This window comes from Haliaeetus albicilla, chromosome 22, assembly GCF_947461875.1.
Source record: "Haliaeetus albicilla chromosome 22, bHalAlb1.1, whole genome shotgun sequence".
Classification (NCBI taxonomy): Eukaryota; Metazoa; Chordata; class Aves; order Accipitriformes; family Accipitridae; genus Haliaeetus; species Haliaeetus albicilla.
The window spans coordinates 8936761-8963997 of NC_091504.1; the positions used below are offsets into that span (position 1 = coordinate 8936761).

Below are 27237 nucleotides of genomic sequence, written 5' to 3' on the forward strand. Positions count from 1 at the left end.
CACCTTATATTGGCCCAGCGCCTCAAGGGGCGGAGCCTTCCTTTCCACCGCGGAGGCTCTTGGTCTTTGTAGTCTAGAGGCTGGGCCGGGCGGAGGTTTCCCAGCATTCCTTGCGCGGGCGGGGCGATTTCCGGTAGCGGAGCTCACCGGGCGTGCAGGTGAGTGGGCGGCGGGGCTTGTGGCGGGTTGTGTCGGTGGTTGTTCTCCGGTGACTGTGGAGAGGGCTGGCTCGGGAGTAGCTGCTTATGGGGCCGTTCCCCAGGCGGTCGCCGGTCTCGGGAGACCCGTGGTCGGAGGGGTTCCAGTCCTCTAGCTGAGGTCTACCGGCCCCGCGGCGGGGTAGGCCGGGGCACCCCAGCGGCGCGGAACCCGCGCCGCTGGGGTGCCCCGGCCTACCCCGCCGCTGGGTCGAGACCTTGTTCCTAGGAGGGCCTCGGGAGAACTGTGGCCCGGTGAGGTGTAGGGATAACGTGCCTGAAAACCCTTTTGCTGCGAGACTTCTGGGAACGGCCACGTAGTTACCAGTTTGACAGCTACAAGCGGGCTTGCTCCTCTTCAAGCGCATCGTTGTGAGACTGGAGCCTGCCCGGCATCGAGCCCCGGGGGCTGTGGTGTCCAGCTGCCTTGGAGTGCTGTGCCTTGTCAGGCATAGACTCTGTGCTGAGAAATGTGCTCCCTAATGTGGCTGTTGAAGTGTTTTTGTGCTTCTTCTCTTGTCTTTCTTGGAGTGTATTATGTGCTTTAACATGCCTGAGAGTGCTAGGCTTGTGATACAGATGAAGAGCTTGGCATCTTTTTCAACAGGCACACCTAGGATTGAACCTAGGTGTTGTGGGTCTTCAGCTGGAGCTCGTGCTGCAGGAATACTTTTTCTCATGCACCACTATCCTGTGAAAACTGATGTGGTTCCTACAGCTGATGAGTGTGATTAACAAGCAGTGTTGGATTTGTTCTGTGTTTGGAACTGGTTGCCTCGGTTGCTTCTCAGATTGCCTCCCATTTATTTTAGTATGGCTCTTCTGCCATTCTTTCATCTACTGTCACTTGTTCCTTAGGCATATCCTCCAAAAAGGTATACTAAGGCACTTTTTGCTGCAGTTTTCATATTAAGTTTTTAATGGTAAATTTCTTTTTTTCTGCCTTCTGGTATTCTCATCTGCTCAGACAGCAAACTCTCTGAATCCAGGACAGTGTGGTGTTTGCTACCTGCTCTGAGTCTCAGCACTATAGCATTCTGATTCTGATAAATAGCTAGGTGTTGATGTAGTAAATATAACATTAATAACAGCCTCACGGGGCTGAGGAAGGTCTCTAACAAATGTTAACTTAATTGCTCTGCCCCAGAGCAAGAGAACAGCCTATAAATGTTCAGGAGGTCTTTGTCTAGTTTATTCTTAGCAACTGAATCTCTGCTGGTAATCCATCACAGTGCTCTTGTTTTTACTTTTACAAGGATTTTTGTGGTCTTTAACCAAAATCTTCCATGCTACAACTTAAGCCTGTTATGTCCTGTTATATTCACCATGACCACAAGGAACAGATTATTTCTGTCATCTTCTCTGCAGCAGCCATTTATGTATTTGAAGGCTGTTATCACATGATACCTCCAGGCATCTCCTGTTTAGACCAGACAACCTTGATTTCATTTCACCCAGTCTTTTCATTTCAGTTCTTAGGGCTCTGGTCACTTTTATTGTTCTCCTCTGAATTCTGTTCAGCTGTCCTCTGTATTTGCTCAGGTGCTTGCACAGCTGACATCATGCTCCAGTTCAGGCTGGGTGAAATCTCATTTAAAAAAAAAAAGCAAAGACATAGGCAGTTAGAGCACAGTGCAAGTGGTAGGAAGGAGAATGAGAGTCTTGAATATTCTGGAGTCAGGCATAACCTTTCTGTCATGTCAATATTGCCCTGTTGACTGTGGATCAACTTGTCAAAGTTATGTTGGTAACTAGTACCTGATGTGGGGCTGATCCTGATAAAGACCAAATGCGTGATTTTTGTAGTTAACATATCCAATTAACAAAGAGGTCTGCAGAGAGAAAACAGTGAGCTTCACTTTCATCTGAATGTGCTTCCCCAAACTGTCCTAGATTTTACCTCCTTTAACTAGCTGTGAACATGCCTTTTTGCCTTCCAGGGGCAGCTTTAATCTGTTGTAGTGAGAAACACTCCTACTTTTCCCCCTTATGATCCACTTAAATCCACTTATATCTCCTTGTATTTTGATTGTGAAGGGGTCAGGTCTTTCCTTTGTGTTCTGCCCTGCATATTCTTGCCTGAGGCCGTTGAGTTGCCAGTGTAATACAAATTGCAGCTATTAGTTACAATAGGTGCTTTTGCAGATATCTTAAGAAAGGAAACATTTATTAGCAGCACCTGCTGATTAGGTAGAATGGATGGTGCTTTTGTAGTCTTAAACGGAAGAAGGTGTGGAAAAAAGCAAGGTGTGGGAGAAAGGATCCAGCTGGGGAGTAAAGAGGTGGGAATTAAAGGCGTTTTGCTTATATTATAAGAAAAGGTGCTTGCAAGACAAAGACTCCCAATTCTTTAGAAGTATGGTTTTGAAATGTTACAGCTGAGGCAGTCAAAAGAGCAACTGCTGCTGAAAAGCGTGTTCCTGTTCTTTTATGCTTCACCAATGCCAAATTTGGCATTTGCATGACCCCAGAATGAATTGGTCTGAGGAATTAAACTGGCTAGAAATTATCAGGAAAAGGAAAAGGATACTTTATGTTGTCTTTGCTGCCCAACTTACTATATAGTGGGACCAGGCAAACCCCAGAAGTGCTGCGTGGTGGGCAATGAGACTATAGGGAGGGGAAAGTGCTTCCTGTTGGATTGACTTGGATGTAGCCTGAAACTGCAGCTGAAGACCTCAGATGATAGATGCAGCTGTGTTGAACAGCTTTTTATGAAGTGCCAAACAAGAACACTCTCCTGTGAGTGGTTAAAATGATTAATATGCAATTGCTTGTTAAGGCTAGGGTTGGGAAATAAACCTTTCAGACAGTCATGAAACTGTACTAGCTTTGTAATTAAGTTACTGTCTGCAGGACGGTGGACATGCTCAGATAATGAATGGGCAGGTGCACTGCTGCTTGAAGTGTTTCAGTAATTTCCAAGATTCACAGAGACAGGACTGGGCTGCTTCTGAAGTGCTGAAACAATAAATGGTAGAAACAATCTACTTACAACCTGATGACATAATGAAGTGTGCACCCCATTCAGGTGATATTAACTACTTTTGAGAGCAGTGGACAGTTGTCATTAATGACCATGTCTTAATTTAAGCAGAGCTGTCCTGTAATATAAGACAGATGGAGAAAGATCAGGAATGTCTGACACATGAATTCTTAATTCTCAGTCTGAATTATAAAATATGCAGACCAAGCATTACATCCTTTTGTATTACACTGAGCATGCCATCAGCACTTAAATAGGCATTTAGTCTTCTCTTGACAAGGGTATCCGAAGCTGCCTTAGGCATATTTTGATTAGAAGGGGGGGAAATAAAGCTAGTGCTTCTGAACTCTTAAAATGAGATTTGAAAGATGGCTTTATAGCATTATTGGCTTTAATTTTTCTAGTGTATTCAAGTCCCGGAGTCCACTGCAGCAAGAAAGAACTGCCAGCAAAAACTCCTCAGCAAGTCTTACTGCTTCAGGCTAAGGAGGTGATCAAAGTACAGGTAGGAATTTGAAGCACTATACCTCTGAGATGATCTCGCCTTCCAAGCCCATGGCACCTTGGAGCTATAGTGCAACAGGTGATGCCATGTTCTATAGAAAATGGAGATAAGCAGCTAAAAGTTCTGCTTTGTTTTAGTTACTCAGGGCAGGATGTCAGAGCTGAGTGATGAAGCCAGCGAGTCGGAGCTGCTGAGCCGCAGTCTTTCCATGTGGCATGGGGTTGGTCAGATGATCTGTCGGGAAGAGCTGGACGTTCCCCTGGACTTGCATACAGCCTCCTCCGTTGGCCAGTATGAAGTGGTGCAGGAGTGTATTCAGCGGTAAGGAGGGGCTGGGAGGGGCACAGGTCTACGGTTACTTGCTGCCAGTTATGGTTTTTCACTGGCTGCTGTACAGGTTGGTCTAACATTGCAACAGGGGCACATTGCTGGAACTCCAAAGGGTTCTTAGGCACAAAGTTTCAAGGGGTGAGTCTGCTGATAATTTTTATCTTGAGCTGGTAGAAATTCCCATGCAGGTTTCAGTGCTAGAATTTTTTTCAGCTTTCTGTCAATACAGTGATGACAGCAAGAGGCTGCAGGAGCCTACTGTGATCTACAGCTCCAGAACAGTAGTTCAGCTGAATTCTTTTCTGTTATTTAGTGGAGATCTGGATTTAAATAAGAGGAATTGTGGTGGCTGGACTCCACTGATGTATGCCTCCTACATTGGCCATGACACCATTGTGCACCTGCTGCTGGAAGCGGGAGTGAATGTGAACATCCCAACACCAGAAGGGCAGACGCCGCTCATGCTGGCCTCCAGCTGTGGAAATGAAAGTGTTGCTTACTTTCTTCTACAGGTGTGTATCCCATAATAAATAGGTAAAGCCACACTACATGGTTTAAATGCACAGGGTAGGATTCTCCACCAGTTGCAACCAAAGTGTGCAATTTGTGTTTTGTTGCGAGTTCAGCTTCCTGACAGGGATTTAAACTCTCTTGGTATAACAGCACAGAGGGGCAGTGGCTAAGAGACCCAGCAGAGAGGGTGCAGTAAAGAACATTCTCTGTTCTCTTGAAGCAAGGTGCAGAGCTGGAGATGAAGGATATTCATGGCTGGACTGCGTTATTTCACTGCACTAGTGCCGGACATCAGCAGATGGTCAAGTTCTTACTGGACAATGGGGCAAATGCCAACTGCAAGTAAGGAGGAATTTGTCATTTCATTTCTCAAAAGATATCTCATTTCAGATGTGAAAGCAGAAGTTGGCATGCGAGCACACTTGAACACAGAGAAGATGCCTGCTTTTGTCTTTCCTCCTGTACCTTAGGAAGTATGGCACACTCTATTAGCTAATATAAGGAAGGTGACCTGCAAACTGAACAGTGAAGTCTGCCCATGTTGTCACTGTTTGTTTAACTAAGATCAAGAGAAATTAGATTTACTGCTTGTTTAATTATGGGCTAAACTCTGAAAGCAAACAGGTGCAACACCTTCTGAACTCAAGTGCACTTTACAAGTCTTTCTATTGAATTTTCTCTGTACTTGGAGTTCAGTTTGGGTTTTTTTAAAGTGTGCAGTGCACTCCTGTGTCTTGGGAATTGCCTGTACATTTATGTGTATTGAATTGCATGAGGTCAACAAGAGGTTCCTGCTTTGTTAGCTCCTGCAAAACTGATTTTGCCAGTGAAAGGCAGATCTGGAGCTGGAAGAGTAATCTGTTGCTGTGTAGCCAAATAGAGTAACACTTACTGAATCTCCACTGGGAGTTTTACTGAGATAGACCAGGGTGCAGTAGAACAGCTGATACATGGTAGAGTTTGTGATCAGCTGAGGGTAGAGGCTGAAGATACCCTACTAGGGTATGGCAAGGACTGCAGCATATTTCAGCTTTGATTATCCTAGTCCATGTGTGCATTTATTCTCTCTCTAGGGAGCCTGTGTATGGATATACACCTCTGATGGAAGCAGCTGCTTCTGGCCATGAGATAATTGTTCAGTACCTTCTCAATCATGTAAGTGATTGTAAGAATCACAATCATGTAAGTCAGTTCTCTGTAAAGCTGAAAATCTGTGGTTTCAGCCCTCAGAGGAAGAACCACAAGTTTGACACAAGACTTTTTACAATGTTATGTTTGATCCTTGGTGACAGTCACCTCTGAAGTCCCAGACTTCCAGGACTGTTCTCAAAGTATGTGCTTTCTGAAAGCTAGTACTCTGATTTTACACTGGCATTGCGTGAATAGGAGTGAGGTCTAACTGCCCAGATTTAACTGAATAATGACTGAATTAGAAAACGGCTAAAGCAGTAATCTCTCTTGTGTTTACAGGTTTGCATGCTCGGGCTAGTGGGCATCTTCTGCCTCCAAAAAACTTATGAGCGTGCATGCCTCAATGTTAAACAATTTGTTTTTAATATCCCATTTAACTGGTCCAGCTTACTTCCAGAAGGAGGCAGCAATGCAAACCATTTTTCAGATGAAACAAACTAGTTCCCTGTGGCAATGCACAAGAGCCATATACCTGGGCTACTCAGCATTCAGGGACTGGGGAGACTGGGTAACTAGAAAGGCAGCAAGGTATTAGTGGAGCTTGAACTGTCTATCAAACATGAGCCTGTATTTGTGATGGAGGAACTAAGACAATTCTTTGGCTTCTTTGAATTTTTGTGTATAGTGTCCGCTGTTATGTATGTTTTAAACGTGTTTTTTCTATAGGGAGTGAAGGCAGATGTCAGAGATAACACTGGAGCCACAGCACGGACACTGGCCATGAAGTATGGACACACAAAGATTGTGGGGCTGATAGATTTGCATGCAGCCCCAGTGCCCAAGGTCTTCTGCAGGGGTCCAGGTAATAGAGAGATGTTTTAGCTTGTTCATTTTAAGATATAACCTGAAGAGAGGTGTTTATTTTGAAAGTATGTTACTGTGTGTATGGGGTAGTACTAGCTGGTCTGTCCTGGAAATTCCAGCATTTCTGAGGGTGGAAGAGGCATGGATCCAACATTTTTTTTGTCTGCTGGCCCTTTTCTGACCTAGTTAAACTGTTTCACCCTCCCTCTTTTAATGTTTCTGGGTTTTATTTCTACTGCATTTATAGGACCAGTAGCAAATAAAGTAGGTAAATGAATTACTGTGCTGCTAACAATCTGCATTTGAACTACAGGAAAATATGAAGAGCTGAGTTCCTCAGATGAATCATGTTCTGCTCCCCAGAGACAGAGACCTGTTCGTAGGACCAAGGGTCCTAGCATCCATGATGGACCCCAAGCTTTGGCTAAGATAACAGCAGTTGGAATCGGGGGAAAGAAGCAGTCTCGCTATGGTGAGAATAGTTAGAAGCCTAACTGAGAGTCCTTTGAGGTCTCAAATGCTTTGCAGCTATTTTTGTACCAACAATTTTTTCTCTTCATTTGGGATTCACGTGTGGTTTGTACAGAAACAAAGATAGCGAACACCATCATAACAAGGCTATCCAATCTCTGGTTTAAAAAGAAAACCCCTTGAACTCTTTTGTCAGGGCTGGATATTGATGAGTGGAACATTTCTATGGAACAAACACTGCTCTTACCTCAATTACTGTTCCCCTGACTCTTGAGAACAGTCCAGCTTCCCTTTTTGAGGTAGGCTCAAAAGTTCGAGAACCCTTCTCAAGCCGATGACAGAGGAAGTGGTCATACAGGCCAAGAAATCATTGATCGTGGAAGTGACCTTGCTGCTCCTAGACCTGTCAGTTTTGTCTTCCCTGATGCTTGAAATGCTACTAAAAATGAGATTACAAAACCTTTGCAATAGGCCAAGAGAAAGATGATCCCAGTTCAGACATCAACCCCTGGATGCAGTGGTATGAGTTTTGTTTTCTTGTGTGTGTGTCATAGCCATAGATTTTTCTCAGGTTGTCTAGAATAGCCAAGAATATGGACTTAAAAGCATGTTCAAAGTTTGGTTCATCCTCATAATACAGATACATATTATCCCATGGGTAGTGGCTGTATCAAAATGATACTGTCAGCCTCTTAAATCCTAGTGGGATGCTACTAGTGTTTTAACACAGATGCAGAGGGGCTGGTTTTACAGGGTGTGCTTGGCTGGGGCTGGGACATGGCTGGCACTTGCTCTCTTAAGCAGATGTTTTTCCCCTTTGCAATTGTGGTATGAAGAGGAGAGGAAGTGCTGAAAGCTGCTATTTAAGGTGCACCTCTGCCATAAGGCAGTTTCCTCTGGCTTTTTTTCAATGCCACCATCTAAATCAAGTACAGCTGATGTGGGTTTGTGAGGGAGACTGTAGGCGTATGCTTCTCAGTTTTCCCTCTGTGCTTTTTAGACTGAAACCTGCTAGTTGAGAAGATAGTCTCTTCTTTTGATTATTTTCAAATCCCTGAGTGGTTGTTTTTCCTGCTGGATCCTCCCTGGTAACTTGCATCCTAATCTTTGTTTGTTCTCCTTTCCTCTTGCACACAGAGCAGGTCCCTCCTCAGGGCTACGTTACCTTCAATGATGATGGTAGCTGTGAAGCAGACAATATCCGGAATCGGGATGTTACCTCTCCAATTAATGAGCAGGATGTGGAGAGCAGCAGCAGCAGGGGTAAGTCACTGCCTCAGAAAACAGTCTGGCTTGCAGTGCACACCTGGATGTGAGACCAACCCCTTGGCTTGCATGTTCCTTTCCCACTAAGGTGTTGAGGATTGGAGTATCTTGTAAGGAAAGGCTGAGAGTGCTGGGATGGTTTAGCCAACAGAAGAGAAAACTTAGCAGGGATCTCATCAATTTGTACAAATAATCTGAAGGGAGGGTGTAAAGAAGATGGAGCAAGGCTGTTTTCATTGGTGTCCAGTGACAGGACAAGAGGCAACAGGCACAAACTGAAAGACAGGAGGCTCCCTCTGAACATAAGGAAATGCTTTTTTTTTTTTTTTTTTTTTTTTACTGTGAGGGTGACTGCACACTGGAGCAGGGTCTCAAGAGAGGTTGTGGAGTCTCCATCCTTGGAGATGCTCCTAAACGTGGACCTGGGCAACCTGCTGTAGGTGATCGTGCTTGAGCAGGTGTTTGCACAAGATGACCTCCAGAGGTGCCTTCCAACCTCACCATTCTGTGAAGCAGCACAAAGGAAAGATCTATGGGCAGTTCCTAAATTAATAAAGGATAATGTGTCTGTGCATTGGCTCTGGGGTCAAGGGAAGGCCTTTCCTGTACTAATGGGAGTGCAGGCTTGGTAGTAATAATCCACTTTTCCACCCCATAACCAAGAGCCTCACAGAAACATGCACACTTAGCCTTCCTGTTCTCTGTGGTACTAAACAGACTTGGAGAAAGATTAGTGCCTGGGATCAGACATGTGATATTTCTGTCTCAGAATCGTCTTGTGTCATGAGTGCTGCATATGAAGCCTTGCTCTGGATTTCTCCTTCCTTTACAACTCCAGCAGGTTTTGCTGGTAATTGTGTAGCAACAACAGCATTGAGTGTAAGGAAGTTGAACCTCAAACTTCTTATTTCCTATTCCTTTTCAGAGGATAACATTTTTTTCACCAACAACTTGGCAACCGTCAGGAGCAGCAGCAGCAGCAGTGAATGCCTGACCAAAGCCCTGGGAGTCAGCAGTGAAGGCTCCTTGGAAAGCAATGAGGTGGGTTTTTCGATTTTCCTTTCTGTGCCTTCAGCTTAGCCAGTGCTGTCACCCTTCCACAGCTTGCTATGACTCTACCTCCACAAGAGGCTGTAGTACCCAGCTGGGTGAGGAGGAAACAAGAAAACCAGTTTCTGTACTTGAAGACTATGGATTGGCTTGTTTGATCTCTGGCTAGTAGTCATCTCTCAGAGCACACTCACTCTAGAGCAGGTTGTTGATGGCTAGTCAGTAATTTTTAAGTTCTCTTCAGCTTCTGAACTCTTTACAGACTTCTAGCTAGGTGGTCATCAATAAAGGATGTGACTTGCTAGAGCTGGGTCAGTCCTTGAGCTTGGCAAGGTAGCAGGCAGTATAGTAAGATTTAGAGAAGCACAGCAGTGCTGTATTGGTGTTTCTGAAGTACAGAGAGGGCAAGAGGTTGGTTCTCTCCATGGTTCCATGGTTCTCCATACTCTATGGTTCAAGTCACAGCTCTCATGGTTCAGGACATAGCTCTGGGGCTGATGTACAGAAGGGTGATATAGCTGAACATGAGCAAAAGTCCTCTGTATCTTGAGGAGCTTCCCACAGGTAGAATCTCAGTGCATTGTATTGGTTCAGGGAAGATTCAGCATTGCCCTTTGCTTTGGCTGGCTTGCTCTGGCATGTTGCTTCCTCAGCTAGGATTGCAAGAGCCTGATATGATTCCATGGTACCAAGCTGCCATCTTGGGAGTGATGACTCAGCCCCTCCTAATAAAGGCTTTGTTAGTCTTTGTTGCCTGTGTTTGTGGACCACTGCCTGGATTTAGAGCTTGGGACTTGCAGGATTCTGCGTTTGTTAGCTGTAGTGATCTCTATATCTTTGCATGATCATCCTTGGCCTTTCCATTTTGTGGCTTTTTTCTTTCTTTTTTAGGATTCTGACCATGCAAACAGTCCCCCTAGTCGGAAACAAGCCAAGAGCTTTAAGATCAAGAACCGCTACAGCAACAGTGATAGCCAGTGGACCCACTGCCCAGGGAAAGCTGGGGGCTCTAGTCAGCATCTAATCCTTCCTGAGCCTCCTGCCTATACAGGGCCCCAGGTAACTATGCACAGAAAGTTACCTCTGAAGTAATGCAGACTGTGTCACTCTACCAAGCGTGGGAGGTTTTTCCAAGGTTGCCTAAGCTGCTTTCTTGGCCTTCTCAGATAAAAGGGAAGTTGTCACCAAAACACCTTTGATTCCAAACCTCTGCCCAAACTTAAATGCTTGTGAAGCAGCAATTTCTTGTACAAAGAACTGTTTGCGTAGGTGTTGCTGTTGCTTGGAGGGGTGTTCTAGACCCTTCAGGCCTGTGGGTGTGCTACCAGACATGGCTGTAGCGAGGACTAGGGCAGATGTTGGTGTGTCCTTCTCTGCATTTGTTACAAGAGGCAATGGCTGTAGCAGACAGGCCAGTCCTGTTGTATTATGTGACTATGGAGAAGGGCAGTTAACCAGGAGAAGTCATTGTTGCTGCTAGAACCCAGGAAGGCATAACAGCAACATGAGGAAGCAGTTGTTTATGATTAAGAGGAATAGTAATGCTTTTGTTTGTGAGGGTATAAATAAGTTTGTTCTGGATGGGCTGCAGGACCTGGCAACATTCCTTGAGCAAATTGGGTGCTTGAAGTATCTGCAAGTGTTTGAGGAGCAAGATGTTGACCTCCGGATCTTCCTGACCCTCACAGAGAGTGATCTGAAGGAAATAGGCATCACGTGAGTGTTTGTAATGTAGTTCTTATCTTTCCCCTCACAAACCATGCACACAGCCTGGTCAGGAAAGTTAAGCTAGTCAGTGCTTTTCTGTTGTGGCTGTCTCCCTCACAATTTTGATATCCCCTGGTTCTTGGCTGTAACAGGCTCCTGTTTTTGGAGGTGCCTTGGAGGAACCAGGAGACTGCAGAGGTCCTCATGGCACCCTATTGGGCCTAGGGGCAGGTGGTGCTGTGTTTGGTCCCTGACAGTTTGCCATTCTCCCACTAGTCTGTTTGGACCCAAGAGGAAGATGACCTCTGCCATTGCCCGATGGCATAGCAATGCTCGGCCGCCCAGTGATGCCCTGGAGCTGGCCTACGCGGATCGGCTGGAGGCTGAGATGCAGGAATTGGCCATTCAGCTGCACAAGGTAAGAAGTCTGCTATGAGCTGCGCAATGCCTTATCACACTACAATAAGTGATTGGTAGCATATTTTTAGGTTGTATCTCTAATGGCCTGGGGTAAAGGAAAAGACATATCTTCCAGTGGAGACACTTGGTGTCAGGTAGATCAGGAAACACCGTAAGTGCAGCTTATCTGCTCCTCATCTTCTGTGCTCCGTGCTTGTGAAGTCTTTATGTCAGGGTTTCACATCCACCTGAGAACTAAAAGGGTGAGTGGGAGGAATTGAATAACTACTCTTTTTCAGTAGTATCATTTTTATGGTGAAGTTTTGCAGCTCTTAGCGAACAGCCTTCTCTTGATTTGGGAAATTGGGCCTACTGAGTATTTTTACAAATGGAGAGGAAGGGGGAATTGTAACTGTGGGGCTGGTTTTGGTGTGGAGAGACACTATTCAGCGTGCAAGCCTTATCCAGCTTCCTTTCCCACTGGGTTGGGTGCAATTTTGCAGGAACTCTCTGGCTGCCTAAGCCATTAAAATAGCAGGGACTCCAGGGATGTGTCAGAGCAGGCACATATGAGTGATGTACAGTACTCCCAGCCTAATCCTCTGATCTGCTCTGCTGTAGAGGTGTGAAGAGGTGGAGGTGATGAAGGGCCAGGTGTGCCAGGAGCAGAAGCTGCGTGCAGTGGCTGAGAGCTGTTTGATGGAGCGGGATGAGACCTGGAATGCCATACAGTGCCAGCTCAAAGAGGCTCAGGCCATCACCAAGGATGCTGGAGTCCTGCTGGATCAGATCAAGTAAGTCATTCTCAGGAGCTGGCACTAAGGCTACTGGGAAACAGGATTTGGGCTGTACAGAGATCAGAAGTCATATTGACTGTCTTACAGGTGATGCTTAAGGTAAGGCAGGAGAGCTCTCCAGGCATCTGAACCCATTTTTGATCCTGCCTGACTTTTCTCTAGTGGAAAGCCACAGCCATATGAGCAGATGTGAAGCCTTAATCAGATGCAGGAGCTATAAATAGCCTGACTTCTCAGAGATGCTGGGTACTCCTGTTTCAACTAGAAGGAACCAAAAGGCTAAGTCCTTTGTTTGTGCTTGTATGAGACCCAGTGACCAGGGTATAACTTGGTGATCGGGTGAAGGCAGGAAAGAATTTCTAACTTCCAAACTGTATCATCAAAGGACTTGCAATATCTTGCCCCGGCTAGTGAAGAATACTTTTCTTGTAACTCTGACACCTAGCAGAAAAACCTGCCCAGTTCATTCACATCACTGTCTTTGAGTTCTGTCTTCCCCTGCCTTTTGTTGCCTTTGTGGTGCTTTTCTCCCTGCCCCACTTGGACTTCTGTCATGGGCCCTGTTCTGTCCACTGGTAGAACAGACACGTCCTTGAAGGTGGCATTAATCCTACTGCTTATAGATCCTAGCCCAACAGGGAATGGGGTCTGCTCCCTACCAAGCCAGGGTGAACTGGGATTGGCTTCCAGAAGGACAGCAGAGCAATATTGCCAGCTGCAAGGGGCAAAGCACTTGTCTTTTCCCCCCAACGGAGGAGCTGAGGCTGCCTGGTAGAAGGGCCCTGCCATGACACTGTTTGAATTGATGGTATGATGATGATAGCCAGAGAACTTCATGTACCTCTTTTGCTTTAACCTGATGCCTGTCCTGAGGTAGCTTCATTTGCCCATTAGAAACCTTGGATCAGGCTTGATTCTCATATAAACCAGGCGTAGCCCCTGGCTTGGGCTTTCTCCTGCTCACCCCGCCCCCTCCTTCTCTTCTCCCCCCGCAGCTCCTCTGTGGACAGGGGCAGAGATTGCTGTGGAGATGGGGCACAGTGGAGAGCGCCCTGAGCTTTGTCTGGGGCACGTCTTCCTCTTCCTGGGAAGGAACAAGGAGCAGTTTGTAACCCAGGGCGTTAGATGCGGTCCCTCGGCACCCCAAGCAGGTACTTGCAGGATGTAGGAGTGCACAGACTGGCATGTTGTTCCAAGAAGTGTCCCTGTGCATTTCTGATGGACTTTGTCTTGTTTGGCAGATCCTGTCAAGCAGAGCTGTCCTCCCGGCTAACCCAAGAGCAGGCAGTCGGCAGAGTGCTGGACACAAAGGTGCAGCTGGGAACTGGTGAGAGCAGGCGGCCTGGTGAGCGTCCAGGTGAGGAAGAGCTTATCGAACTACAGAAATGGGTGCAAGGGGTGGGTAAACAGCAGGAGGCCTCAGAGCAAGCCACATGTTTGTCTTTCATTGCTGAAAGGACACAGGTAGAAGTGATTTGGAAATGGAGGAGCAGCCAAACTGTTAAATTTAGTGTAAAAATTCTTGCTCTGGGAAAGCATTTAAAGCACATGGGGCGTTTGGACTTCAACTGCAGCAGAGTTTCTCAGCAACTTTTGATTCCTAGCAAGTGGGAAGTTTTGGGGTCTGGCAGGTGTTGGTGGCTAAAAATGCAAAGCTGTAGTGCAGGCACCCAGAGTGGCAGCCCTGCTTCATTCGGCCTGTGGCTTCCCCTTCCTACGCTGCAGTCTGTGGGTACCTTGAGTGTGTTACCACACCGTGCACTAGAGCAAGGACTGAATCGGAAGCCGAGCTTCGTTCCCTGACCCAGTCTGGGGGATTGTGCTGTTCGGTCTGTGGGGCAAACTGATGTACGTGGCTGGGCAGGCTTGGTCCACCGGCTCCTTGTCACGAGGAGTTAGCAAGTGATCCTGCTGCCTGTGACATGCTTCCAGATATGTACTCTTTGCTGCTTGTGTTTTAAAAGTGAGACAAATGGAGATCCTGTTGATTTCTGTCCACTACACTTAATCTCTGAGATTCATTTAATGTATGACCCAGCCATATATTAACAAGTAAAACATTCTTAAGTGGTAGAATTGCCATAAAAAAAAAAACCTCAGTTTGTCACAGGCAGTTCCAGCTCTCCTCCCATTGACTCAGAACCCTGAACTAGAGCCGCTTTGGGTGCAGATGCTTCACAGCAGCATCAGACCCTTGTCTCCCCTCTGTCACAGAGAGTGTACAGATTGATTAAAAGTGTGGTTCCTCTTTCTTGCAGTACTGGAAGGATGGCCGCCTTCCTTGAAGTCTCTGAGCTTGCCTGAGCTGTCAGCTGTCCTAGAAGAGTGTGTGGGAGAAATGGGTAAGGTGGGGGGAGGACTCTGGACATATGAAGTGACTGTTGCGCTGGAGGGGGAGGCATGGTTGGGCAGGTTTTTGATGATTTGGTAGTGGTAGTTTGGAGGGACCTAACAATCCTCTCTCATTCAGGGGATTCCCCAGGCTCTGAAGTTGGTGCTGGCATTTTCTTGCACTTATTCTCATTGCAGATCTTGGGCTCAGCCCCATCCTCTGCTGACAGGTCCAGGCTGAGAGAAGGGGGTATGTGGCCCCCTGCATCTCTCCTGCTTAGTGGTCAGAGCTGGTTGTGAAGTGGTTCCCAACGCCTGTGTCCTGTTCTCTTGGCGACAGGAACTTGTCCCAGCAACAGGCAGTCAGAGAGCAGAGATGCTCCTGTTTTCAGGGCACTGGAAGCTGCAGGGTAGAAGGCAGCATGAAGGCAGCATAACAGTGGCTGAATGCAGACTGCAGCCTGTTCTTTACTGCTTGCTGGCCTATTGCTAAGACTGATTTTTTCCTTTTGGTTTGTCCTCAGGAAAAGCTCTGCAGACTGTGACTCAAAACCTCCAAAGGCTCCAAGCCCCAGGCCAGAGCGGGCAGAGCTGGCTAGAGCCGTAACAAAGCAGGAGGGTGAGTGGGAACTAATGACAGCCACAGAGGGCTGTGGCATTGAGGGGGGGCATCATTTCTTGCAGCAAGTAACAGCCATCTGCTGCATGTCCCCAGTGCTCGCTCATAGCCTGCACACTGAGGCTGTACTCTAATCCTTATGTGCCCTCTGGTTGGTTTTCTCTTTGGAAAATCCTTAATCCCCTTGTCTCTCTGTCCCACTGAAAGGGTGACTGTCCTCTTTTTTTCCTGGTGGCTGCAGGAATACTGACGTCGGGTGACCGTTCCACCCGGAAGCTGAGTGTGCCTGAGAGAATGAGCGCGAGGGTTGTGCTGGCAGCACTGCAGCTCTGCTGAGGGTGCTGCAGCAGCTGGTGGATGTGTGGAAGAAGGTCTCAGCCATCAGAGAACATGCCTGGAAGAACAAGGGGCAGCAGAAGACAACCCAGCAGCTCTTTGGGCCTGACTGTTGTCTGGATTCCCAAGATCATTGTTGTTCATACCAAAACATTAGGTTAAGAGGAGAAGCACTGAGCCCAGAAGTTTTATCTGTCTTAAGCTTCCTGCAGCCCTTGTCATTCAGGGCTGTGTGGTGTTAGAAAGTTGACAGTTACCCACAGCTATCAATTAATTATCCTTTTGTGCATCCTATCCTCCCCAAGGCCTCTGACACTTACCCTGGCTTCTCCTATGCCACGTGGATCGGCACAGAAAATGTATCTGAGGCAGTAAGGAAGGCAGGTTTGTTGTGGATGGGTAAAGTAAGTAGAGTTTGTAATGTTTGGCTTATTAAGCTGCAGCAAATCTCATGCAGCCCTAATCTCTAGCTGGAATGTCTGCTCTACTGCCATCCCAGGTCTGTGCTTCAAAACCTTTCCTCCAGCCAGCCCACCCTGGTTTGCTTCAGATTCTTGCCCTCCTCAGGGGTTGTTTGTGATCATGTGATTTAGTCCCCAAGAACTCATTTTTGTGGCAAATGCTTTATGGCAGAGACTGTCAGTCTGGTTTGTCAGTGCCAAGATCCCAACACTGACAGTGGTTACAAAGCAGATGTTCTCCTGGAAGGACATGAGAGAGAACAAAGAGCTTGAGACTGTTCATTCTTCTGTGCCTCTGGCAAGCAGCAGAGTGCCAAGGCAGGCAGAACAAGAACAGAGGGATAGATCTGTCCCACATGGGAGATGGGCAAAAGAAATCACATCCCAGATGTAGCTGGGGTGCAAAGCTTTGGTCCTCAACCGCTGCCTGCCTTTGATTTCCAGGCTTGAGTGTTTAGGAACAGTTCTGCCAAGGCATTCTCATGTTGCTGGTATGGGTGTTTTCAAAGGGCAGACAAGTGGTGCAGGAAGAGACTGCCTTTCCAGGAGACTGTTCCATCTCTTGGAGCTGGGTGAGCAGCCACAAGGGCTCTGGTGGCAGTTACGTTGATGTAAAATGGTTTCTAGTGCCTCTCTGTTCCTGTGTGTTGCTGAGTCTTGTGGAGGACAGGGAAACCAACAATTAACAAAACCTGAAGTCTGTGAGAGATGGCCTTGATAAGTCTGGAAAAGTATCTTTGGGATGAGGAAGAAACTGTGTGTTCCTGCTGATTTTTGGACCTTGATCACAGATGCCAAAATACAAAAATCCATTCTGGCTCCATCCTTTGAGCTAGTCACGCCTTCTGATCAGCAGCCTAAGACCATATAGGCAGACTTGAAGGCTAGTCTGCACTTGGTAAAGATGACATCTAGTTTGACTGTTCTACTGGTGTATCTGTGCTTCCTGGGGACAGTTGTGGGGCACTGAGGTAGGTATGGCCCATGCTGATGTGAACCTGTCCTGCTGGCAGCTTGTATGTGCTTGGCAGTGTGCTCAGCTGTGCGGGGCTGCTTTCTACTCATGTTTAACTCTTAAACTTAACATGGCACGCTGTTTTTTCATCTTTAGCAAATTACATGGGTATATGCACGTGGGTGTCCGGTGCTAGCTGTGCAGCAGGCAGTGCGACAAAGCTGCAGGAGATTTCACCCTGAAGAATTAGTTTGAGGTGGAGCTAATTCTCCCAAAGCAGCATCCCTGAAAGCTTCTCGGAGTCTTGAGGCTGTTCTGGGAAGAATATTTTGGGCTCTGTCCTTCATTCCCTGTTACTGGAGGAATGGTGGGGGGTGCCAAGGCAGTTTGCACTGCCCTCTCCCTAGCCTTTGGTGATGTCTCTGGCTGCACTAGTACAGGGTTGTCAGTGCTGTGTCCCTTGGAAGCCCAGACTTGAATTTAAGGCAAGATGCCTGTAGGGAAAGGGGGAAAGTTTTCATGGAAGGAAAAAAACCCAAACCAAACAAAACAAAAAACAACAACAAAAAACCCCAAAAACCCACCAAACCACAGCCAACCAAAACCCAAGTGAAGGGGCCTAGGAGCAGCTGGAGAGCAAGGGAAGCCCTGGCTCAGTAATGCTTTTAGAGCTGGGTAGGCTGTGTAGGAAAATGGGTGGCTGGAAGGAGAGACTACACAGACTTGGGGCTGGCTTTGCTAGGTCATAGGGTGGAAGAAAGGGGTTTTTTGGGGGGTAAGATGGTACATAGAATAGATTGTAATGCTTGGGGGCCTGGGAGAAGGGGGAGGTGAGATGCAGCAGTGTATGTATTGAAGGAAAAGGAGAGCCCCACAGAAAAGGTGCTGCAGGAGCCCAGATGCAAAGGCTTAAAGGAGTGCTAGAGTAGCCCAAGGGGGACAGCAGGGAGAGGATTTTATAGAATAGTGTTTCCCTTGGGAGGCAATCCCTTAAGTGGAGGACTTTAAACAGCATTCATTGCTGAAAGGGTGGCTGTGCAGGCAGCAGGGAGTCTGGTGCTACCCTAAGGCAAGCTGTCTGAATAAAATAGTATTTGCTGACTTGGATAAAATAATAAAAACTGAAAACCTGTTTCTGGTGTGTGGGTTTCTCTGGAGGGAGTTGGGGTTGTAGAATCATTAATAACCTCACTGATTTATTTCAGGACAATCCATAATACATACAGTGCTTTCCAGCTTCCTCTCCCAGGTGGTCATGTGCTGAGGGGTCTGGGACTGCCTTATCTGTGGCTTCCCAGCCCTGCCTGGCTCCTGTCGGAGGTGACATCCCTGCAGCACTTAGGTGGGTAGGTGATGTGGGAATTAATGTGTTCAGGCAGAGCCAGAGCTGTGGAGGAAGAGCATACACAGGTAACAAAGTATGTGCTCCTCTGAGGGCTCAGCTCTTTCCTTCCTAGCCCCCCAAAAGATCCCGGCTGCATGACAAAAGTTGTCTCTGCACTAATTCAGAAATGAGTTTAGGCCTTGTTGAGTTGCGTGCTGGTATTTTCTTCTTGGGATGAAGTACTGATGTGCCCAGCTCTGGTCTGAGGCTGGTGGGAGCTGTTGCTGTGACTGTGCTCTTCTAAACCTTCAGCCAGCCTCTGATCTGTCACTGGAGACAGGCAGGTGAGAGGATGCCAGTGAGCAGCTATCACAAAAGTTTTAACTAGGGCAACATAAAAATCTTTCTGGTCAAAACTAAAGCTCTTCGTGTGTATTTCAACACAAATTAAGCTGACTTGGGCTTTGGACTGGTGGGAATGGAGCAGAGTCACTCTCAGATCCCTGCCATCTGTCAGTCCTCTTGTGTCCTACAACAGCCTGACAATGGGCCAGTGTACGGCCAGGGCTTTCTGCCTCCATACGCAATTCTGAAACTGCCAGGAGAACTGGAAACGGCTCCCCTGTCATGCTATGATTCAAGGTCCTTGATGTTTAGAACTGTTACTTGTCTTGTCTCAGTCCCCTCTTGCATACAGCAGCATTTCAGAGAGTACCTCGAAGCATGGGGGCCAGTGCTTATCAGGGAGACTAACCTGGATCTCGAGAAGAGGGTCACCTTTCTCCTCCCAAGGCAGTGTGGCCTCTTGCAGCTTTGGCATCAGCTCCTGTAGCAGTGCCCCAAGCGCACACACCAGTGTTAGGCTGCTGGAGCTTGCAGCACCCAGCAAAGAGCAAAGGAGAATCCAGACTGCAATTGAACTGTCCAGGACAAGCTACCTGCTCCCTTGGTCTGTGTGTGACAGCTCTGCTGGTACCAGAGCGGGCGTGTGATTTGGGTTGCCGTTTCTATTATTTATCACCATCATCTTTAGTGTTTTATTTTGCTACTTTCCTCTCTATAATCCTAGGGCAGGGAACACAGTGCTATGTCAAGCCAGGGGCTCTGGGTACCTGTTTAATACCCCTGTAATGGAGCGTGTGTGCTCAAGTGCAAATTGGTGCCCTTGTATATGCAGCCTGAGAGCTGTTTCCCTCCCTCAGAGCAGACAGAAGCAGCATGCTCTGCTTGCTGAAAAATAAATGTTTATTTACACCTGAAAAGAGATGTAATGTGCAAAATGGTCTCATGGGTTACATTGATCCAGGAAAACGCCTGCTTGACTCTAGCCTTGAACCCAGCTGCAGCTGAGCCTGGCACAGCCTCTTTCTGTGCTCAAGGCAACCCTCCTTGAGACACTGCATCTGTAAGAGGCAGGTGTAGGTGAAGGGGGCTGGAGGTGGAGAAGTACCTGTGTCCAATTGCATGTAGTGGAGAGTGAGAGCTGCTTTCTCCCTCTGGCTGGAGTAGCTTCCCCCCCCCTCCCCCCCCAAGGTAAAGCATTGCACAGTAGGAACGACTGACTCAGCAGCATGTCTGTCCTGCTATGGAAGGTAAAAGCAAGGGGGCCGGGGCAGTGGTGGCATCTGCTGCTGCTCCCAGCTCTTACTGGAGAGCACCAGGGCCACTCCCAGGGAGGGAGCCATAAACCAGATGTGAACAGCACTGCTCAAACTGCACAGGATGCTTCACTCGTGACAGCAGAGAGATGTAGATACTCCTGGGCTTCCTAGGGTTCACCAGGCTGCTTGACAAGTGTAGGCAGCTGATGCGTTGGCACCCTACTGGAAAACAAACATTTTGAACCCCAGCTGTTGCACAGCTGGGCTCAGAAATGCCCAGCCTTTTGCCAGCAAAACTGTTCCTGAGCGGAATGTGGTTCCTGCCTGGGGCTTCACAGCTCTACCTGCTGCAACAGGAGAGGTGGCTGGGCTGGATGCTGAGCCTGGGATGTGGAAGGTCGGGCTCAGCTCCCAGCGAGATGATGCTCTCAAGTCCTTAACTCTCTGTTGTGATTTTCCCCTGCCACCAAAGGAGAAGCAGTGCTGCCCTTAATGCGCAGGGTAAATACAACAGTCAAAGTGCTCAAGTGCCGCGGGAAACTATGTGCATGCCTGCTGCCTTGGCTCTGCTCGCTGCAAAGTGGACTCTGGAGGGATCTGCTGCAGGAGGGGCTCGGAGAGAAGGAAACCTGGCGTTTTGTGCAGCTGGAGAGCAGCGAGGAGGGAGGCAGGTGCTGATGTCATGTTTGATGCAGAGGCAGCACCTTGCTATGAAGAGCTTTGTTGCAGGGTGACTCTGGGATGGATGTCTTGGAGCTCGCAGGGTGTTGGTGAGATGGTCCTTGCTCAGGGCAAGGAGAGTAGGAAGGTGATGCCCTGGATCAGAGCAGTGCTGGCATGGCCCAGGGTGCAGCAGGAGGTGTCTGTTCATCTGGGCACTGGGGCAGCAGATCGGTGCAGCAGTGCCGGCCTCAGCAGCATCTCCCGTTCCCCGCTGCTTGCCTTCTGCTGATGGCCAGGCTTCTTCTCCAGCCACCGTGCTCCCCTTCTATGGGTGTCCAAGTTGGTGTGGACAGGAAGGGGGTTTTCCACGAGCATGTCTGGTGGACAGAGGTAGCTGATGGTGTACAGGCAGCAGTAGAAAGCAGCAGGTGCATCTCCCCGTGCAGCTCACCAAGCCCAAGCGAGGTGAGGCTCTTCTGAAGGGGCAGCGATGTCTGGTAAGAGCCAAGTGTGTCTGCCTCCCCTTTGGACAGCAGCGGGGGGGGGATGTCCCCTCCAGGAGCTCCAGTGCTCTCAGGTGTGGCACAGCTGAGACGCTGGTCCCAGCCCAAAGCTGCAGCACGGCTTCCCCACGGCCCCCTGCCCTCCAGCCAGGTCCCCATGCCCGTCATGGCCAGCAGCCCCTCTGCTCTGGCTCTACGGGGTCAGTTGCCGCATCACCGGGTGCAGCAGAGCGCCGGGTGGTCGAGCTTCCAGAGCTGCCACTTCTTCTTCATCTCTGACTTCACCTGCCATGGCAGTGGAGAGCAGAAGGGCTTTTCCCTGGCCGTGCCTTCCCCGCAGACCGAGCGGGCGAGCGGTGGGATGGCAAAGCCACCAGCCGAGGCAGGGCTGAGCCCCAGTGCCGGGCAGGAGAAGCTGCAGTGGGTACGTACCTCCTTATTGGCGAAGCAGTACAGCACGGCCACCAGGAAGCCCTGGATGGAGAGCAGGGGAGTGAGACCCCACCGCCACCCCCTCTCCCAGGGCTGGGGTGGGCTTAGTCTCCCCAGGTCATTTCTAGGCACTTCTGGGGCCGAGGTTCCCCCTGCCGCCACTGCCTTGGAGAGCACAGGAGGCACCGTCATGTGCTCAACAACAGGGCTGAGGGTGGGAGAGCCGGTGTCCCCCTCCCCAAGTCCAGCTACAGGCTGGGGAACCACGGGGAGAGTGAGCTGGAAGGGGGACTCCCTAATTCTTGCTCCATGGTGTGCCCAGGGCAGAGCAAGGACATGGCACGCTCCCACCTTACCTGGAAGGAGTTGAGGAAGAGGGTGAAGAACACCTTGATGTAACGCAGGATGCCTGTGGTTTGCTCGTCAGTGGCGAAGATGAAGACGACCTCGTGGATCCCGAAGAGGGGGATGAGGGTGAGCGTGGCTTTGGCCAGCCTGAAAGAGCACAAGGGGACCCCTCCAGCAGCGAGTACTAAAGGGCTGTGGCAGAGGTACAGGCAGGGACGAGCTCTTCATTAATCGCAGGGTGGTCGGTTAATGACGTGCATGATAGAGGAGCAGGGTGGAGGTGGACATGGAGGTGGCATGGCTCCAGGAGCAGGACCAGGGAGGACCCAGGACTGGCCAGCCTCTCCCTCCCGGCTCACCGCAGCTTGTAATCCGCATAACCCTTCTGGTTAGCACGGAGTTTGGCCAGGATCACCTTGAGGATCCGCATGAAGATCAGCAGGTTGATCTGGGGGGAGAGACAGCACAGGGGCACACATAGCCCAGCACCCGCGCCCCTCACAGCCCACCCTGGCCACAATACGTACCCTCGGGGGCTGCAGGAGATGACACCTTGTACTGCCAAGACTGCTGCAGCCCATCAGCGCTGGGTCCCCAGAACTGCCCTTCCTCCCCTCCTGCCATCCCAAAATCCCAGCTAGGAAGCAGCAGAGGCTACCCCCAGCCCCCTTCTCTGACACTCAGCACAGACCCCCAGAGCCTGGGGGTTAGCAAACTGGTGCAAAAAAAAAAAAAAGCCAAACCAAAACCCATGCGCATTTAGCATGATGCCTTGGAGGCCAACCGCTCCCTCCTGGGCTGTGCTGGGAGCTGCCCTGGGGGTTGCTGCCCTCCCCGCCCAGGACCGGGAACAGGAGCTGAGCTGGTGTTCTCTGAAAAGGCATGGGGCTGGTGGGTGCCCCCCTACCAGGGAGGCGAGGAGGATGGGGATGCGGATAATCCACCAGTAAGCCATGTTCTCATTCAGCGCCCAGCACCTGCCCAGGGAGACACAGAGAGCAGCACCATCACGTCGTGCCAGGGGGTGCAGGGTGAGACCAAGAGCGTGCCAGCCCCAGCGAGGTGGGTCAGGGACCCACAGCAGTCTCCATCCCACTCCCCAGACGAGCCCAAACCCCAGCCTGGGGCTGAGAATCCCAGTGGGACCCCCCATCCCTTCCCACTCACTCCACATTCTCCTTCAGGTACTTGGCGGCCATCCAGGGCACCACGAACACCACGGGGGTCCCTGCAAGTCACACAGCAAACCCTGTAAAACCAAGCACCCGCCTGAGCTGAGAAACCTGCCCCAGGGCGAGGGACACCGTGGGGATGCCCAGGGTCAGCAGAGCCCCCACCCCGCACCCTCCCAGGGCCAGTTTGGGCCATGGAGCTCGCCAACACCGGGTACTATCCCCAGCCCCACCGCACGCCCGGGTGGCCCCTACCCCATCCCAGGTAGAGGTAGAGCCTGTAGTAATTCTTCTCAGAGAAGACAGCCCCGATCAGCAGCTTGTAGAGGTAGACGGCTTCCACCAGGAACCAGTAGTGGTTGGCCAGGATGCAGTACTGCATCAGCACCTGCGCTGCCCGGCATCCCAGTGCCGCCTGTGAGAGGAGACCTGCCGTCGGGCCGGCAGCGTGCCCAGGGGGGCACAGGTACCCCGAGAGCTTGCCCAGAGGGTGCACAGGCAGCATAGGCACCCTGAGACCTCATTCGTCAGGTGCATGGGCAGCACAGGTACCCCAAAAGCTTGCCCACCGGCTGTGTGGACACCCCAAGAACTTGCCCACCAGGTACACAGGCACCCCAAGAGCTCACCCACCGGGTGCCTGGGGCTGCACGGGCACCGGCACCTGGCTGCACACCCAGGGCAAGGGTCCCCACCCCGATTCCAGCCCAGCATCAAGCGGGAGCCCCCCCATGGGGCAGCACTTGCCTCGTGGCTCAGCAGAGCCTCCCAGTCGGCCACCTGCACCACCTCCATGCCCCAGTGCTTCTCCAGCAGCGCGTCCTTCACCATCACCGAGGTCGCCCGCAGCCCGAAGGAGGCAAAGAGGTTGGCGTGGATGTAATTCCTGGTACAGCGGAGCTTCCTGCTGAGAGCGAGGGTGTCAGGAGGGCAGGCAGGTGGCAGGGGCACCCCTCGGCTTGGCCATCACTGGTTGTGAAGGACAAGGGGCAGGATGATGTCCCCCCAGCTCTTTTACCTGAAGACAGTGAGGACGAGCAGGGCAGAGACGAGGGTCAGGAGCGACAGCGAGTACCCCACGGTGTAGAGCACCTTGAAGCTCACCATCAGCTGGTGGGCACCCTCCTGCAGGTGAGCACCACGCCGGTGAGCCCGGGCGAGCAGCACCCACCTGTGCAGCCGGAGTGCCCCTGCCTGTCCCTGCCCAGCGGGCGGGCCAGGGCATCCCACCTCCTCGGCGGTGGACTCCATCTCCTCCTCACACTGCGAGTAGTCCCGCCAGGGCTGGCTGCCGTTCACCGTCACCCACTGCCCATCAGCGCCGCACCTGCGGCTCACCAGCCCGTGTTTCACTGCGGACATGAAGCACCAGCACGTTCCCCTAGAGCTTCCCCAAACCCCTCTCCTGGCATGATGGGTCAGACTCTGCTCAGCCCAAAGACCTTCTTCCAGGGCAGGCGTGAGTGGGGCACAAGCTGGCTCTGCTCCACGCCCCACATGTCCCCTTATTCCCAGGTCTGCTCATGGGTCCCTCTCCCCCCAGTAGTGGGCAGGAGGGGAAACCCCAAAAGCCTCTCCCCCCGCAGCATGGCTCAGCCGTGGCTTCCAGCTCCAGGGCGGCGGAGCATCATCATCACCTTTCTCAAACCAGGGCAGATAGAAGGGGCAGGAGACATTGACGGCGGTGCCGGGGCTCCCGTCGGGCCAGCAGGCATACATGTCAAATGTCCGGTTGCAGAAGAGCCCTTTCAATGGCAGCGAGAGGGGGGAAAAGCCGATGGTCAGATGCTGGTGGCACGGCCACATCCAGCCCTGCCATCTCAGCCCGCTGCCAGCACCTCTGAGAGAGCCAGCATCACCCTGAATGGGGCCCTGGTGCCCCACACCAGCCTTGGCCCCCGGGGCATTCTGGCCCTGGGCATCCCATCTGAGATGTGGAGACCCTCATCAGTCCCCTGGCTCATCCCTCCATAGGTGACTGGCATTAGAGGATGCTGGAGGAGGGATAAAACCCAGCCCCAGCCCCAGCCCCAGCCATCACCCGGCTCCATGTGCGCCTGCATCTGACCACAAGCCAGGCCACAGCTGGGTACCTGCCGGGTAGGGCTCGCTCGCCATCCTCCTCAAGCACTCATCACGGTACCGCATCCACTCCTCGAAGGTCTTCTCCAGCACCTTGGCCCCGCCATTCTGCAAGCCCAGAGCTGGGTCAGAGCCTCTGGCCAGCTGCCATGCTGGCCTGCCCGCCCCACCGCGGTGCCCGCCGGCTACCCAAGCCGGCTGCCTCCGTCCCCCCCGATAAGCTGCTGCATTCTGGCATCCTCGAGATGGGCAGGAAAATGTGACAAAGCCAGGGCCGAGCCCATTCACAATGGGTCAAAGCCCGGTAGTGCCAACCCCGGTGCCCCACGGGCCAGCCCCAGCTTGCCCCTTACCGGCACAGAGGAGAACAGGCACATCCAGGCAAGATGGACAAGGCTCTGCCGGTACCCAGTCCAGAGCACGTCCCTCATGGCTGCCCCTGCCAGCCTGCAGCCAGTGCTCCCAGTGCCGGGGTGCGTCTTGGGCTGAGCTGGGGACCCGGATCCTGGGTGAGAGGTGGAGGACTGAGGACTGCATGGCTCCGCCAGCCACCCATGCTGGTGTGGATGAGAAGATGTGCTCCCCGAGGCAGCAGAAGAGAACCGGGGCACAAGTGCCAGCCGCAGGCACATCCTGGGCTACCACAGCACTGGGTCACTTCCCCGCTGAAGCCAAAACCTCGGGGAGGATCAGGCAGAGCAGCCGGGCCATAATTGGATCACACCTCTAGGCTGAGCCTTGCCAGCTTCCACGCCATGGCTGCCAGCCCCCGGGGCAGCTGGCAAGCGAGGGGGCCGTGATGCTGAAGTCGGAGGGGAGCAAAAGCCATCCCGGTAACTGATGTGACAGCCCCAGTGCCACCGCTGCTCACCCCGGCAGGCGGCCGGCACCCCATGGGTGGCCTGTTGCCACCAAGCCCAGGGAAGGGGTCAAGGCTGCAGGGACAACCCCAGGGGAAGGCAGGGAGACCTCGCCAGGGGCTCCCCTGGGACCTGCCGTGCCTCCCCCAGCCCCACCGCCTGCCAGCCAGGATGGGACCCCCCAAATCAGCCGCACCCCATCACCTCCCGGCCCCGTTCCCACTTGCAGAGACCACCTCTGCAGCCCCCCGTCCCGCACAGCCCAGCCGGGGGGGCTCCGGAGGAAGAAACAGCCCGGCTCCCCCCCACCGGGGCTCCCCGGCCAGCACGGACGGCCGCAGCCCGGGCCCCCCCCCGGGGGCTCCCCATCGCTCCAGGCTTGACGACCCCAGCCAGGGACCCCCCCTTCCAGCACGGACACCCCCCGGCCTGTGCCCAGCCGTGCTCCCCGGCCAGCACGGATCCTCCCCGGTCCCCGCCCCGGGGGGGCTCCTCGGCCGGTCCCGCTCGGTGCCCGCGGGGGTCCCGCTCCGCCCGACTGTGCCGCCGCCTCCCTCCGCCCGCTTACCCGGTCGCAGCCCCCGCCAGCCCCGCTATTACCGGCAGCCCCGGCTCCGCGACGTGAGCGCGGCGGCGATCGAGCGGCGTCTGCGGCGCGGCCGCCTCCCACCGGCGCCGTGCCCCGACCGGGGCGGGGGGGGAGAAAGCGGGGGGGGTGGGGGTGGGGGGCGGCACCGCCTCCCGGGGCTCGGCCCGCCCCGACGGGCCCCGGGGGTTCCCGGGCGCCGCTGGTCCCGCCCCCGCGGAGCCCCGCGTTGCATCACACGAGGACGGGGATGGGGGTGCAGGTCCAGCCCTGGCCGGGGTCCCCGGTTGGGTCCCACGGGGATGGGGATGAGGGTCCGGGTCCAACCCACTGGGGGTCCCCAGTTGCACCACATTGGGACAGGGATGGGGGTCCAGCCCTGCCCAGGGTCTCTGGTTGCGTCACATAGGGACAGGGATGAGGGTCCAGCCCTCAAACTGTGGGTCACAGGGATGGGAACAGGGGTCCAGACCCCCTCGGTCTCCCCCAGAGCCCCCCCCCATGCCATGCAGCCCCACAGAGAGTCACGGGGGTCCTTCACCTCCCAGGTTTGGCATCCCGAGGGCTGTCCCCTGGGCTGGGTGCTGCGGGGTGCCGGCGTGGCGGCAGCCCCTTGCCGTGCAGACCCCTGTGCCGGCAGGGTGGGCTGCTGGGGGCCACCCTCCCCTGGGGACAAGGAGCAGGTGGCCCTGGGGGTGATGCTGGATCCAGCACAGGGACACAGCCCATGACAGGGGTCCCATCATCC

At 52.0% G+C, this 27237-nt stretch overlaps 2 protein-coding genes across 7 annotated transcripts; one reads left to right on the top strand and one right to left on the bottom strand.

Moving 5' to 3' along the window:
• Nucleotides 1-87: 87 nt before the first annotated feature.
• Nucleotides 88-18050, top strand: ANKS3 (ankyrin repeat and sterile alpha motif domain containing 3). Of its 6 annotated transcripts, none has more exons than XM_069809721.1 (18): nucleotides 88-158; nucleotides 3588-3688; nucleotides 3826-4009; nucleotides 4332-4530; nucleotides 4752-4873; nucleotides 5605-5686; nucleotides 6389-6524; nucleotides 6840-6998; nucleotides 8135-8260; nucleotides 9189-9304; nucleotides 10205-10372; nucleotides 10905-11029; nucleotides 11297-11438; nucleotides 12041-12213; nucleotides 13458-13573; nucleotides 14475-14558; nucleotides 15072-15166; nucleotides 15408-18050. In XM_069809721.1, exons 3-17 carry the CDS (start codon nucleotides 3840-3842, stop codon nucleotides 15152-15154), a joined length of 2001 nt encoding a protein of 666 aa, XP_069665822.1. In that variant the 5' UTR covers nucleotides 88-158; nucleotides 3588-3688; nucleotides 3826-3839; the 3' UTR covers nucleotides 15155-15166; nucleotides 15408-18050. The 6 variants fall into 6 exon arrangements, 5 of the variants coding, with proteins under 5 accessions (XP_069665822.1, XP_069665824.1, XP_069665821.1 ...); XM_069809723.1 differs by having other exon boundaries at nucleotides 94-158; nucleotides 3834-4009; XM_069809720.1 differs by lacking the exon at nucleotides 88-158 and adding an exon at nucleotides 2275-2939 and having other exon boundaries at nucleotides 3834-4009.
• A 1419-nt stretch (nucleotides 18051-19469) lies between these two features.
• On the bottom strand, nucleotides 19470-26426 carry LOC138690498 (glucagon receptor-like). Its single transcript, XM_069809724.1, has 13 exons — nucleotides 25397-26426; nucleotides 25055-25151; nucleotides 24599-24706; nucleotides 24192-24313; nucleotides 23980-24086; nucleotides 23709-23865; nucleotides 23217-23376; nucleotides 22957-23017; nucleotides 22697-22766; nucleotides 22149-22237; nucleotides 21798-21936; nucleotides 21442-21483; nucleotides 19470-21294 (listed from the first exon to the last, which is right to left on the bottom strand). Exons 1-13 carry the CDS (start codon nucleotides 25673-25675, stop codon nucleotides 21223-21225), a joined length of 1503 nt encoding a protein of 500 aa, XP_069665825.1. The 5' UTR covers nucleotides 25676-26426; the 3' UTR covers nucleotides 19470-21222.
• Between the last annotated feature and the right edge of the window lie 811 nt (nucleotides 26427-27237).

Bases quoted from the DNA above. Each gene is read 5' to 3' on its own strand.
- ANKS3 (XM_069809720.1), top strand. From the start codon at position 2,912: ATGAAGTGCCAAACAAGAACACTCTCCT. The intron at 5,687-6,388 runs GTAAGTGATTGT...TTTTTTCTATAG, and splicing joins TTCAGTACCTTCTCAATCAT to GGAGTGAAGGCAGATGTCAG. The intron at 13,574-14,474 runs GTGAGGAAGAGC...TCTTTCTTGCAG, and splicing joins GCGGCCTGGTGAGCGTCCAG to TACTGGAAGGATGGCCGCCT.
- LOC138690498 (XM_069809724.1), bottom strand. From the start codon at position 25,675: ATGTGCCTGCGGCTGGCACTTGTGCCCCGGTTCTCTTCTGCTGCCTCG. The intron at 24,707-25,054 runs GTACCCAGCTGT...TGCCATTGAAAG, and splicing joins GAGCGAGCCCTACCCGGCAG to GGCTCTTCTGCAACCGGACA. The intron at 24,314-24,598 runs GTGATGATGATG...TCATGTCCGCAG, and splicing joins TCTGCCCTGGTTTGAGAAAG to TGAAACACGGGCTGGTGAGC.